The sequence below is a fragment of the Cnephaeus nilssonii genome, assembly GCF_951640355.1.
Source record: "Cnephaeus nilssonii genome assembly, chromosome: X".
In the NCBI taxonomy this organism is placed as follows: domain Eukaryota; kingdom Metazoa; phylum Chordata; class Mammalia; order Chiroptera; family Vespertilionidae; genus Cnephaeus; species Cnephaeus nilssonii.
Genome location: NC_137071.1, coordinates 84,177,933 through 84,192,810, shown reverse-complemented (window position 1 = coordinate 84,192,810; position 14,878 = coordinate 84,177,933). Strand labels below are relative to the sequence as shown.

General features: G+C 39.0%; 1 protein-coding gene across 3 annotated transcripts in view; it reads right to left on the bottom strand.

Moving 5' to 3' along the window:
• PLS3 (plastin 3) overlaps positions 1–14,878 on the bottom strand; it is a 95,396-nt gene that overhangs the window by 33,492 nt on the left and 47,026 nt on the right. For 2 of the 3 annotated variants that reach the window (XM_079765350.1, XM_079765352.1), the window contains exons 2-3: positions 11,920–11,992; positions 6,760–6,843 (exon numbers count right to left, since the gene is read on the bottom strand). In XM_079765350.1, the coding sequence (XP_079621476.1) occupies positions 6,760–6,823 (64 nt within the window). In that variant the 5' untranslated portion in view covers positions 6,824–6,843; positions 11,920–11,992. Of the gene's footprint in view, positions 1–6,759; positions 6,844–11,919; positions 11,993–14,277; positions 14,351–14,878 lie in introns of those variants that run through there. The other variant, XM_079765351.1, reaches the window with a different exon arrangement.

Genomic DNA, 14,878 nt, shown 5'->3' with positions numbered 1-14,878 from the left:
TGGTATGTGGAGCAATCTATCACTTCAGACGCATCTTTTGGGGTGCTACTTGGTCTTATAAACCTGACAGTAAGAAAGACTGGGATTTCCTTTGACCCCAGGTTATGTGTGAGTGTGTGTGTGTGTGTGTGTGTGTGTGCGTGTGTGTGTGTGTGTTGCTTTAACCATCCTTGACTCTGTCTAAATCTAGCATCTTTCTTTGTAAAGAGGATGCATATGTGGGTCCTCATCTGCAACACAGATGCAACCTCTTTACTAACCCACCCTGGACAGTACTCATTAGGTCTTAAAGAAGAAAACCAATCAAGTGCAGATGCACTTCCTTTCGGAAAAGCTGGGTTTAAAAGTTCCATTTAGTTTAACCAATATATTTCACAAAATTTTTGCACTAAAAAAGAGAAAAGGAATCTAACAATAATGGATTTACACACATACACATGTGACCTTGAATGTCCATGAAAGCACACAATATATTAATTTAAAATACTCAGCCAAAAGACTTGTGCAGAAAAATTTAGATTATATTCCACCCTAAAATCTAAGCAGTAAAGTCAAGCTTTCATTGGCATTAAAACTTTAGAAAAGGCAGCTGCTAAACATCTCCAGATGCTTAGCTGAACACGAGTTTTGCCTTTCCCAGCTTATACCTTTTGAGGTAGCTTGGTTTAGCAAATATACGAGGCAGTTTAATGTGTCCCAGCTAAAGGTAGAATGAAGGTCGCTACCTAAGAGTTCATACTAATAGTGGATCCCCTAAGGTGGGGGTCAAGTACAGCTGAAGGCTGAACATGGTTAGAGAGCTGAGACCAGGCAATCAAAAGTGTTGTCTAGCAATTATTTTCCAACTCAGAATTTCCAGCAGGACCATCATTTTCCACTTGCTGCCATTCTCCAATCTTAAAAACACATACACAGCTACACACATGCTCTCATGAGCACATTCTCACACACATGTGCTCCTGCTCTCCCCCCGCACACTCACACATTTTTTTTTAGCATCTGCAGAATTTTTATTGTCTTTGCTGACCTTTTTTTACACACTTTTATTCCATCTTCCATACCGTCAAAATATGGTTTTTCAAACTATTCCAAGACCTCCATTTCTAATATTCCATCTGTAATAAACCAGATGGCACAGTGAAAGAGTACTGGTCAGTTTGTTTATTTTTTTTGGTTGGGCTATAGTTTTATTTTTAAGTCATAATTAAACAAATATGCACTGATGTAGTTTTATTGAATACTAAAAGTAAATCAAACTAAACCACCATGTTTTTTGTGGCATCACCCTGATGTGGTTTTTATATACTAAAGAATATCAAGTAACTTGAAACAACCCAACTTCCTGAGATGAGAAAATCTGCTATAGCTACAATCACCATAACCAACATTTTTGGGCTTAGTTTGGTGGGCAACCTCAAAGGAATATACCCATCCCATTCCTAGTCATTTAAGAAACCCCATTATTCTTTTATTTCAAAACTGCTGAATTCATGTTTTTTTTTTTTAAAGCACAGTAGTTACTGATTGCTTAGGAGAGAAAAAGTCAGATGTAAGTGTTTGCAGGATTAAAGGCCAATCTGAAAAGACTTACATTCCATAAATTGATCTTTATTACAAGTAATCATCCAAATGATCTAGCAAGATCAGAATGTAAAAGACATTCTAGTTGGTAAATATTAACTTCCTAAGTGTTCTGAAAGTTTAAATTATTCTTCTTTAGGAAGAACTTATGCAGCATTGCAGCATTTCAATTCAAATAGAAACATTATGAAGTAGGAACAAACTGAGGGCCAAGGCTTCTGCCATCCCAGTGGGAAATACTGGAAACAAATGTTGAGAAAATTAAAATAATGAAATGAAAATATACTGCTCGGAGCTTAACACTAAGCAGGTGCAGAAAGTGAGTGAAAGGAGAACTTTAAACCCTAATATTCTATTTATTGCCAGTAAAGAGTTTCAAAGCACTATTAGTTGATTGAACAAAACATATGACTAGTGGTAATAATTACAGAGATTTTCCCCACACACTACAATTTTGCTGAATTTCTAAAGAGGAAAATCAAAGCTATTTTTGTTAATAGATGGGAAAAATCGTATAATGATTTCCATATTTTGTCACAAGTGAACTGAGATCAAGTAGTCCTCACTACTCCCAAAATAATAATTGTCCTTGACAGGAATATAAGTTATGGAGCTTGTTTTTGACATCAGGTTTCCCTGGCCAGAGTGGCTCAGTTGGTTGAGCATCGTCCCGGGCTCCAAGCAAACCAGGTCGGGGCACACGCCCAGGTGCTCTCGGGAGGCGACCAAAGGATGTTTCTCTCTCACACCGATGTTTCTCTTTCTCCCTCTCCCTTACTCTAAAGGGGAGAAAATAGGGGACATCTGTAATACTCTCAACAATAAAATAAATGAAAAAATAAAGTGCTTAAAAGTATATATATAAAAAAGAGAACTCGAAAAGTGAGATGAAATAGAGCAAACATTCTCTCAACTATGCAGCAGAGCTCACAAAAAAATAATAGAAATCCTCAGTTCCAAAGCCCACAGAGGCTGAAAACAGAGGGCGAAGCAGCTGCTGAAGGTCTGGCCTGGAAGTATCTGCCCATCCGAGATGGAGTTGTTAATGACCGTGAGATTGTGGTACTGAGACATGCACCTAAACCTGCCTTAAGTGTGATTTATGAAAACATTTGCTTTCTAGAAAGCAAGATGACAGGAAAATTTGTCAAACTTGACCTGGGATCTTGATTAAAAATCAAACAACAACAGCCCTAACTGGTTTGGCTCAGTGGATGGAGGGTTGGCATGTGGTCTGGAGGGTCCCGGGTTCAATTCCGGTCAAGGGCATGTACCTTGGTTGCGGGCACATCCCTAATGGGAGGTGTGCAGGAGGCAGCTGATCAATGTTTCTCTCTCATCGATGTTTCTAACTCTCTATCTCTCTCCCTTCCTCTCTGTAAAAAAATCAATAAAATACATTTTTAAAAAAAATCAAACAACAACAACAAAACTCCTAGAAAATTTTAACCACAGTTCTGTTCACAGAGATTGGGATGTGAATTCACACTATCTGCCCAGGGCAGCACATTCCAAACAAAGAAGTTAGTAAAAATGATCCTAGTCCACACCAACCCAGGATGCTGGAATGGGACAAAGAAAATCTCATCTGGGCCCTGGCTGGGTAGCTCAGTTGCTAAAGTTGTGGGTTTGATCCCTGGTCAGGACACACATAAGAATCAAACAATGAACACATAAATAAATGGAGCAACAACAACAACAAAAAAGAATAAAAACATATTTAAAAAAATCAAGTTTCCCTGAATGAAGAATAAAATAAAAGGATTTCCATAACAACTTTGACAATTGCTGAGAGCTCCGTAACTAGCAACAACTAAAAACTACAAAGATTTTAAAAGAAAATTAAAAGATTCATCTGGGTCTTTAAACACTTTTCTCAAAGACTACACATAAGACTTTATTATGCTGAAAAAATATATAAATTTTATGTGCTATAATGTAGTGGCCAAAATCTTTAGTAATAAATTCCACCATGATGAAAATCTTCATAATAAAGGGCCCCTTTGGGTTTATAGTTGATAATGACAAAGTCCCAGTACATGAAAAGACTATATACAATTCCTTGGGATTCAATCAATTAAATATTTACTGAGAACTTAACATGTGTGTAACACTGAGCTAGATACTGAGGGGCGGAATACAAAATAATAAAATGCAAAACAGGAAGAAATTTTGGACTCCAGAATTCCTAAGTACAGCATATAAGAGTAATAAGAGTCTGCATACAGTAGGAATATGTATATGCCTGGTAGGGACTCCAATAAGCCATATGGTCCAGTCTCTTGCCTTTGGGAAGCTGTTTGCCAACCCTAAATCCTCCAAAATGTATCATTAAGACAGCAGTTCCAACAATGAGCCTTTCTTGTAGTCCAAACTCTAATTGATCCCTCACTTAGTACAATTAACCCTGTTTCCTCCATGGAGGTAACTGGTCAACCCTCTTTATATCATTAGGCTTTTAAGGAACAATTAAGCTCTTTTACTGATAAAAAGTATTCCAGTTCCATCAGGTAAACATATTTGATTTATCTTTAAGTTTTAAAAAGTATTGTTCACAGGAATATTTCTGTACATGAGAACAAGGCCTGTATTCAACAGAAAACATTTATTTGAGGCAGCAAGGCCTTGAAGAATAAAAAATTGCAATAATAAGTCATGTTCCCTACCCCAAAATTCTATTCATAAAGAAACAAATTAGGCTGTCCCCAACACTGAAAGATGAATTTGAATAAGATAAAGTTCAAAGGAAATATAATCCTAAAATAATTATAAGGTGATTTCTATAGAATAATGAGATTTTAAAAATCTTGCAGCCAATAATTACTGCTGGTTTTTCATAACCAGTCTAATATCAGATTGGGTAGTAATCTTACAGTAAACGGTATCTATGGCTGATTTTGTTTTCACACACACACACACACACACACACACACACACACAAATCATGTTAGATTTTGGACAATTTGATCTTTCCTAGTTAGAATTCTAATGGGATTATGAATAGTCACTCTGGCTGGTGCTCATTATTCTTCCCAAGGCAAGCCATCCTATATAATAAAATGCTAATATGCAAATTGTCCCCTCGGGAGTTCGACCAACCAGGAATTTGCTTGCTATGACGTGCACCGACCACCAGGGGGCAGCGTGGAATGAAGGAAGGCCCCGGCCCACAGCCGGAAGGCCCGAATAGGCCCCGATTGCCGGTCAGGCCTAGGGACCCTACCTGTGCATGAATTTCGTGCCCTAGTCCTCTAGTTACTAATAAATGCCTTCATAGAAAATGTTGATCAAAAATGTACTTTTCACTAATGGGATTTTCAGGATAGGTCAAAGACTAGATTCTGATTTAAATAACAAATCACTATAATCTAACTTTATAGCCTTTAATCAAGGAGATACCAAATAGTAATAGTTTACTTCTCTAAGCACATGTTGACTCATCAATAATCAGCTCTTAACCATTTTCTCATTATCTCTATTGACTTGACCTGAGCACTGAAATTTGGATGTGAATACTATAAACTGCTTCCATAGCTGCAAAATTTTAAGACTTGCTATATGATGTTAAAGTATGATAAACCAAATGGCATGCTATGCATTCCCATGGTATACTGATGCTATAATTTAATGTGAAGGTAGAACAGTCTGCATTATGCAAAGGCACTGAAGATACATGAAAAAAGCAAGAAAGCCAAGCTAATTAGGGAAAAGGAAAGCAGCATCTGATGATTCTCTAACATTTTCAGGGGTCACACACCCCTTTGAGAATATGGTAGAAGCTCTAAATCCTCTCCTCAGAAAAATGATTCACCAAATATGACAACACCACAGAATTTGTTTAAAAATTTCAGGAGCCACGACAGCCCTAATTAAGGACTGGGACCCTGAACCAAAAACCTTTGGCCATCTTATCTAATAAAAGAGCAATATGCAAATTGACCATACCTCCGCTACACCCACAAGCCATGCCCACCAGCCAATCAGGAGTAAATATGCAAATAAACCCAACCAAGGTGGCTGCGGCCACAGAGAGCAGGAGGGGGGCTTGGGTTTTCCTGGCAATGGAGGAAGCCAAGCTTTCCACCTGCCCTGGCTGGCCCAGGCCTCCACTCCAGGCTACAAAGTTTCAATGATAGAAGGTAAATAAATCCCAACAAAAATGGTGGCAGCCAATGAGCAAGCAGGAGGCTTGGCTCCACTCAAGGCTATAAAGTTTCAATTATAGAAGATAAAAAATCTCAGATACCAGGGCCTCTGCTTGGGTCGCCGGGGGCGTGGCCAGCCTGCAAACCACCATAGGCTCCCAAGGGAACCCCCACCCTGATCTGGGACACCCTTCAGGGCAAACCAGCTGGCCCCCACCCATGCACCAGGCCTCTATCCTATCTAATCAAAGAATAATATGCAAATTGACCGTCACTCCAACACACAAGATGGCTGCCCCCATGTGGTCAAAGATGACTGCCCCCATGTGGACACAAGATGGCCACCACAAGATGGCCAGCAGGGGAGGGCAGTTGGAAGGGACCAGGCCTGCAAGGGAGGGCAGTTGGGGGCAATCAAGCCTGCAGGGGAGGGCAGTTAGGGGTGACCAGGCCGGAAGAAAAGGGAAGTTGGGGGCGACCGGGCCTACAGGGGAGGGCAGTTAGGGGTGACAAGGCTTGCAGGGGAGGGCAGTTAGGGGCAAACAGGCTGGCAGGGGAGCAGATAGGCATCAATCAGGCTGGCAGGGGAGTGATTAGGGGGTGATCAGGCTGGCAGGCAGAAGTGGTTAGGGGCAATCAGGAAAGCAGGCAGGCGAGCAGTTGGGAGCCAGCAGACCTGGATTGTGAGAGGGATGTACGATTGCCCGTTTAGGCCCGATCCTACTGTGATCGGGCCTAAACAGGTAGTTGGACATCCCTCGAGGGGTCTCAGATTGGAGAGGGTGCAGGCTGGGCTGAGGGACACTCCCCGCCCCCCGTGCACGAATTTCATGCACTGGGCCTCTAGTATTAGATATAATTAGAAATAACAAACTTTAAGTGTGGCTTTTAAAACTTTATCCCATCGATTTTAACTATCTTGCCCTAAGGTTCATACTAGTAATTAACCACTCATATAATTTTTTAGAGACATAACTTTAATTAGGGCCAATAAAGACTGCTTTACTATAGTTATACTATAAAAAATACTTACCAACTTTTGCAAAGGCCTCTTTGAGTTCGTCAAGCTCATCTTTGGAAATCTGAGTGGTAGCCATCTCATCTACTTAAAGAAATCCTAAAGAGAAACACAAAAGGTTTCATATTTAAAACCTATGTGATCAATATATTATAAGTACTCTTGTGAAATTCTCATCTTTGGAATAATTTAAACAGAAAACCAATACCATCTGAATAGATTCCCATATTAGTAGCTATAGCCAAGCTAAAGAAAACAAACAAATGAGAAGTCATCATTTACCAAAAGTTACTAAAAAATATTTCCAAGTCTCATTTTCAAGGACAAAAAAATCTTACATTACATTCAAAGTATAAGGAAAAGCCTAGGTGCCTGGCAATGGCAGGAAAGAGATACATAAGAAAAATTCTTAGTTATATGTGCCAAAACTAAAAGTCAAAATTACATGACCAAAGATTCATGAAAAATATAACTTTTCCAATAATCCATTTATTTTTAAATTTATCTTACTGTTTATTTCCATTTTTCAGCTTTATTGAGATATAATTGGCATATAGTGAAATTTAAGGTGTAGAACTTGGTAATTTGATATATGTATACATTGTGCAATGATTAGCACAGTAGGATTAGTTAACATGTCCTTCACCTTACAGTTAACATTTTTCCATCAAGCTACTTTAACACTGATGTTTAAATAGCACAAAATTACATTTGGCCTTGATATAGAAATACACAAGTATGTGCTAATGAACATATCTTTATGCACATATCATTTGAGTTTACACCCTTTCCGATTTGGCTCTATTTTACATATTTCACCAATAGAGCAGGGGTTGGCAAACTCTGTCCTTTGGGCCAAATCTGGGCTGAGTATAGATAAACATTTGCAGTCAATTTTGATGATAAGGCCCATTAACTTTGAACCCCAGTTAAGTGAAATGTTATCTCCCACAAATTCCATTCTTTTAATCAGTAGACCTGAATTACTTTAAAAAAAATTTATTTTAAATATATTTTTTTATTTTAGAGAGGAAGGGAGAGGGGGAGAGAGATAGAAACATCATTGATGAGAAAGAATCATTGATTGGCTGCCCCCTACTGGGGATGGAGCCCGCAACCCAGGCATGTGCCCTTGGCCAGAATGGAACCTGGAACCCTTCAGTTCACAAGCCAACACTCTATCCATTGAGCCAAACCAGTTAGGGCCTGGATTACTTTAAAAAATGTACTCAATTATTATTATATTTTAGATTTCACCAGTAAAATTTTGTGTAAACAATGTTATATCCTTGATATCAATAATATAATATTCTTGATTTTGCCTCTTGGCTCACAATATTTATGATCTGAACTTTTGCAGAAAAATTACAATACATAAAGGAGGTGTGTACCACAAGGTTAATCCCCAAATACAAACCTATTAATAAGTTTTAGAGACAAGGCAATGAAAACAATTGTGTGTTGCTTTTTTGCCTCTGTTTTTCCTCCTTTAATCTTTTTAAGGACTTCACTTTTTATTTTTTTTTATTTTTAATTTTTTAAATTGATGTTTTACAGAGAGGAAGGGGGAGGGATAGAGAGTTAGAACATCGATGAGAGAGAAGCATCGATCAGCTGCCTTCTGCACACCCTCCACTGGGGATGTGCCCGCAATCAAGGTACATGCCCTTGACTGGAATCAAACCTGGGACCCTTCAGTCCCCAGGTCGACGCTTTATCTAGTGAGCCAAACTGTCTAGGGCAGGACTTTACTTTTTAGAACAGCTTTAGGTTCACCGCAAAATTGAACAGAAAGTAGAGTTTGGTTCTTATGTAGACCTTTGCCCTCACACACAAGTCTCTCCCATTATCGACATCCTGCACCAGACTGGTACATTTGTTACAACCTACATTAACACATCATAATCACCCAAAGTCCCTAGTTTACATTAGGTTCACTCTTGATGAGGTACAGTCTATGTGTTTTGACAAACACTACCTAATGACACAGTATATCCACCAGTAAAATATCAAAAAGTTTCACTGCCCTAAATGTGTTGCCTTTTCAAAAAAGTTATTCTATGTGTTAAATTTCAAACTCTATAGTACAAAATACAAATTTGAGAACTTATATTTATCCATGTTAGACATTTTTATTGAAAGTTTAAAAACTGAAACACAGACAAAGTGGAGAAACCAAGATGGCAGCATAGGTAAACACCTAAACTGCTGCCTCGCACAACAATTTCAAAACTACAACTAAAAGACAAAACGGGCATCATCCAGAACAACAGGAAGGCTGGCTGAGTGGAAATTCTACAACTAGAAGGAAAGAGAAAAGCACACTGAGACTCAGAGGAGTTGCAGGAGGCAGAGGTATTGAGACGCGCGTGTGGAAAGGGCAGGCAACTCAGTGCGCAGCTGGCTTTCTCAAGCGAGAGGGAGACAAAAGCTCCCAACTGCGCTGAACTCCAGTTCTGGGCGAGACTCTGGGGACCCAGACTCATACGGAGTGAAACTGGATTGTCAGGAAAGAGAAAAGCACACTGAGACTCAGAGGAACTGCGGAAGGCAGAGGTACCGAGGCAGGCACGGAGAGGGCGGGCAACTGAGTACACGGATAGCTTTCTCACGCAGGAGGGAGACAAAAGCTCCCGACTGCACTGAACTCTAGTTCCGGGCAAGACTCTGGGGACCCAGACTCATTCGGGGAGAAACTGGACTGTCTGGCAGTGGGCAGAACTCAAGGGCAGCTTTCTCTTAGAGGTGCTTGCAGTGATTACCATGGGACACTGAGACACAGGGGCCTATTAGGGCAGGGCTGATGGGAAGCCATTGCTGTCTGCTCCACCCTGAGACTCCGCCCCATCCAAGCTGAACACAGAGGCTTTTGCAGGTCTTGTCTCATAAAGGTGTCTCCAGCACAGAAGTTCTCCCAGCGTAGACACAGCTGATCCTCACAGCCGATTGGCCTGCAGGTCAATTCCTCCCAGTGATACCAACAACAATCAAGGCTTAACTACAACAAGTCTGTGCACACAGCCCACAAAGGGGTGCACCAAGAGTGTCCACCTCAGGTAACTGGGGAGGCTGAGCCACTGGGCCATATAGGACACCTAGCACACAAAGCCACTCTATCAACTCAGGGAAGCAGCCAAAATGCGGAGACAAAGAAATAGATCACAAATGAAAGAAATGGAGGAAAACAAACGACTGGATATAGAGTTCAAAACCACGGTTATAAGGTTTTTCAAGAATTTTCTAGAAAAGGCCGATAAATTTAGCGAGACCCTCAAGGATATGAAAAAGGACCAACTAGAAATTAAGCATACACTCACTGAAATAAAAAAAAATATACAGAGATCTAACAGCAGACTAGAGGATCACAAGAACCAAGTCAAAGATTTGAAATACAAAGAAGCAAAAAACACTCAACCAGAAAAGCAAAAAGAATCCAAAAATATGAAGATAGTGTAAGGAGCCTCTGGGACAACTTCAAGCGTACCAACATTACGGGGGTGCCAGAAGAAGAGAGAGAGCAAGATACTGAAAACATATTCGAAGGAATAATGACCAAAACCTTCCCCCACTTGGTGAAAGAAATAGACTTACAAGTCCAGGAAGCGCACAGAACCCCAAACAAAAGGAATCCAAAGAGGACCACACCAAGACACATCATAATTAAAATGCCAAGAGCAAAAGATTATTAAAAGCAGAGAAGATTATTAAAAGCAGCAAGAGAAAAGCAGTTAGTTATTGAAAGTTTAAAAACTGAAGAGAGCACTCATACAACTGTCAGCTGATTTCTGAACAGAAACTATGCAGGCCAGATGGGAGTGGCAAGAAATATTCAAAATGATGAATAGCAGGAACCTACAACCAAGATTACTCTACCCAGCAAAACTATCATTCAGAATTGAAGGTCAGATAAAGAGCTTCACAGATAAGAAAAAGCTAAAGGAGTTCATCACCACCAAACCAGTATTATATGAAATGCTGAAAGGTATTCTTTAAGAAGAGGAGGAAGAAGAAAAAGGTAAAGATAAAAATTTTGAACAACAAATACATGTCTATCAACAAGGGAATCTAAAAATCAAGTGAATAAAAAAATCTGATGAGTAGAATAAACTGGTGAATATAATAGAATCAGGGGCATAGAAAGGGAGTGGACTGACAATTCTCAGGGGGAAAAGGGTGTGGGGGGTGCGGGAAGAGACTGGACAAAAATCGTACACCTATGGATGAGGACAGTGGGGAGGGTAAGGGCGGGGGCAGGGTGGGAACAGGGTGGGGGGCAGCTATGGGGGAACAAAGAGGAACAATTGTAGTAATCTGAACAATAAAGATTTATTAAATTAAAAAAAATAAACACAAAGTGTGAGCATCATCCAAGCCACAGAATATCAAAAGGCGCAGATAATAAGAGGGACTACTGCTGCCTTCCCCATTGCAGTGGGAGCTTTGCTGCCCTCCCTGTGGATACGACTCGCTGAGTTATTCAATCACAGAGTTGTCCTTGACTTCAGCTAGCACCCAATCCAGAATAAACCCTGCTGCCTTGGGTTCTCCCCAAATCACCCAACTAAACTCAAGTCCTATAAGTCCTTTCTAACACTGTCTTATGGAAACATGCTCTGGGCCCTGTGGTTATCCTTCACTGGCTGAGCAATAAACATACTTGTTCAAAAAAAGAAAGTTTAAAAACTACTCACAATTCATCTTTTTTACATTAAGCCTGATACTCAGTAGAGAGAAGCTCTCAAGAGAGAGCTGGGCCGGATCTGTCTTTTTCACAGCCACAGTTGTCATTTCTGGAATTCATCACAGTCTCAGGCACATGGTAAGGCAGCAATAAAATAGTACTGTAATAAATTCATCCATTCAACAACTATGTACCAGGAACTACATTAGATAACTTCATATTCATTCCCTGAACCCTCACAACAGCCTTATGAGGTGAATATACTTACTCCCTTTTTTCTTATTACATAACTTAGGCTCGGAGGGACCACAGAACTGAATTCAAAGACAGGTTTCTCAAGTTCCTGGGAAATTTTAAAATGACCATATTATAGTATTAGCTCATTTTCCACCATAATGCAATACACACTTATAATGACCGATTAAAATAATTAAATAAAAATAGACTTTTAACGAACCTAAAACAGAACTTGCATGTTCACAAACTTTCCTTACCTGTGATGTTAAGATGTCACAACTTCTCAGTAGATAAGTTTGGTAAAAATACTTTTCTGAGTGGTCTCAGGATCTACAAGGTAAAGAAAGATCTTCACTTAGCTATGAAGTCAGGTATTTTACAGATTCAGTATAAAAAGTATCTTTTCATAAGTTAAGCTGCAACCCAATGATAGCACTTTTAAAAAGCATTCTATACTTTATTAATATGAGGTTCAAGACTTGTGGTTACAAAAATACTATGGAGGATTTATTCCAATTTTCTTTATGCGTATTTAAGCAATCATGCTTTCAATACAGAATTATTATCCATCTCCATGGATTATAGCATACAGAACAAGGGCACAGAAAGTGAGACTGCTTCTAAAAATCCAAAACATGTGGCCTCTCCTTTATCTCTAAAAGTCCTTTCTAGTTTGGGTAGTTTGAGAGTCAGGAATAATCTAAAGTATGTGAGTTTTTTTAAAAAAAGACTTTTGATTTTATTTTCATACTACCACATCACTTCCACGCAGAAGAAAATTAGACAAAGACGTTTCTGGACATAACCCCGCCTGCCCCACCCTTCATTCCTGCTGACCAGTGGCTTCTGACTAAATCCTTCCACTTCTCCCCTTTGCAGGCAGCAGGGTTGAACAGGCCAGAAGTCTCTTTCCCTCTTCATGCCCCTCCAGCACACATAGACCTCTATCCTCACACAATTTTTACCAATATTTTAAGCATCTGTTAGCTGCCTAGTTCCTACCCTCAAGGTATTTACAATCTAGGGAAGTCAAACATACAAACAACTACAATTCAACACAAAATGAATTAGTGGCGGCAATAAAAGATACAGAAAGTGCCCTGGCAGGGTAGCTCCCTTGGTTTGACAGGCAAGGTTGCGGTTTAATCCGTGGCCAGTCATGGCACATACAGGAATCAACCAATGGGTGCCTGGATGGGTGGAACAACAAATTGATGTCGATGTCTATCTGTCTGTCTCTCCCTCCCTTCCCCCCTCTCAAAATCAAATAAATAAAAAAAACCTACTATGTCAAAAAACAAAAAGATACAGAAGGAAGAAGGCTCTGGAAACTGTAAAGGTTAATTCCTTCACACATAGGCTGGGAAAATATTACTTTTGTTCCTCTTTACACAAGTAGGAAATATTTAGATCTCATGCAAATGATTTGATGGCACACATATGCTTAAAAATGTATTAATACAACACAACATTAAAAACCCCAAACTATACTTGCAAGTTTCCTAATTTCTTAGTCCTGTCTAACTGCCTCAATGAAAGCTTAAAGTGACTTCTTTACACCTGTAACTCAGACTTTTCATCCACAGGAGACATTAAGAGGCATACCAGAGTAAGAATAAAAAAAAGAACTGGAACTGTATATACGCACAACATTTCCTGGCAAGTTTGGTCCAGAATAACATAATAGTTTAAGTTAGGAGACTTTCATTTTAATATATTCAAATGTATTTATAATTATTTGAAAGTAAATAACTAAATGCTACTCTGAAGTACATGAGCTAAAACTAGAAAATACAAATGAAAGAAAATGGGGAATAAATGAATGGCTAAGTAATTGTGAGCGGTTACATAAACACAGTACAGAGCAGGTCAAAAGTAGGTTTACAATTGTGAGTATGTGAAACCGAGTTTATTCTTGTATTACTATTTATGAATTATTGTGTTATTTTCCATACGAACAATGGTAAGCGTATCTTTGCCCCACCCTGTATAAGGCATAAGTTCTACTAAGAACCTTTTAAATGGTATTTATGAAAAGTTATCTCATTTGCCCTATAATTATTGACTACAGAGTATAATAGATCTCCTTCATATATAAAAATTATAAGCCTTTAGTCAAAGTAATTTAAGGAAGATGGGTCTAAAGAAAACCTGTCAGCTACTTTTTACCCATGAATCATTTGGCTCCTTCATTAGGCGTTTCTAAATACAACTTCAAGAGAGGCCAGGAGATAGTAAAAAGTAAACAAATTTTACTCTAAATATTTCAGGACCACTTTTAAAAATAGCTAACAGCTTGTCAATACTGTCGTATTCCTCACAATTTGCACATTTTTTCATAAGTAATGAAACATATGTAATACCTTAATCAATAAAGAAATTAATAAAAAATAAAATAAATAAGAAAAATTAAAGGTGAAGAGGTAAACAGTAAATATTATTTGCTGAATAAAAAAGTTCAACCTCAAATTCACAGTATGTGATTTAACGCAAAAAGAAAGTCACTTTCCCACAAAAGTTAACTTTATTTACATGGAGAGAGAGACGCACACAGAGATAGAGCTAATATATTTTTTAAATAAATAGAAATATATTTTCCTTCCATTTCAACTTACCAAACGAAATACTAATCAACAGTAAAATCTCCCAGGGTCTCTGCATGTTTCTCAATTCTCTCATCTGCAAAGTACTTTGATGGGTCTCTAACTCTTAAGCCTGCCTCCTCTATAAAGGGAAAAAGCAAACCCTCTCTCTCCCTAAACATCTGAGGCACAGGAAAAGAGATTTTCAAATAAGGCAATAAAACAAAAGCAAACAAAACCTTGTTTGTTTGTTTTTTTCATAAAAGGATATGGTGTACAACAGGGTCTGAATTTAGGGCGTCACCCATAGAGGAATCTTATGCCTATGAAGTCATCCCTAATTACGGAGTTTGACTAACAATACGGCAATTATGAAACCACTCCACTGGCTCATTTAACTACACTTAACCCTGAACACAAATCTTTGTTGAGAAAGGTGTACCTGCAAATAACTACCAGAAACTATTACTCAAATTCTGAAAGGTATTTGCCGGGGATGAGGAGGGGGTACCTGTTTTCCCCTAAGGTGTTTCACTTTAGGAATGCAGCTGACTGAGTAATCTATTTACTAATCTGTGTCATTCAGTACCACGTGGGCCAGGAGGCTGGGCACACATGTTGGGAAACCCATCCC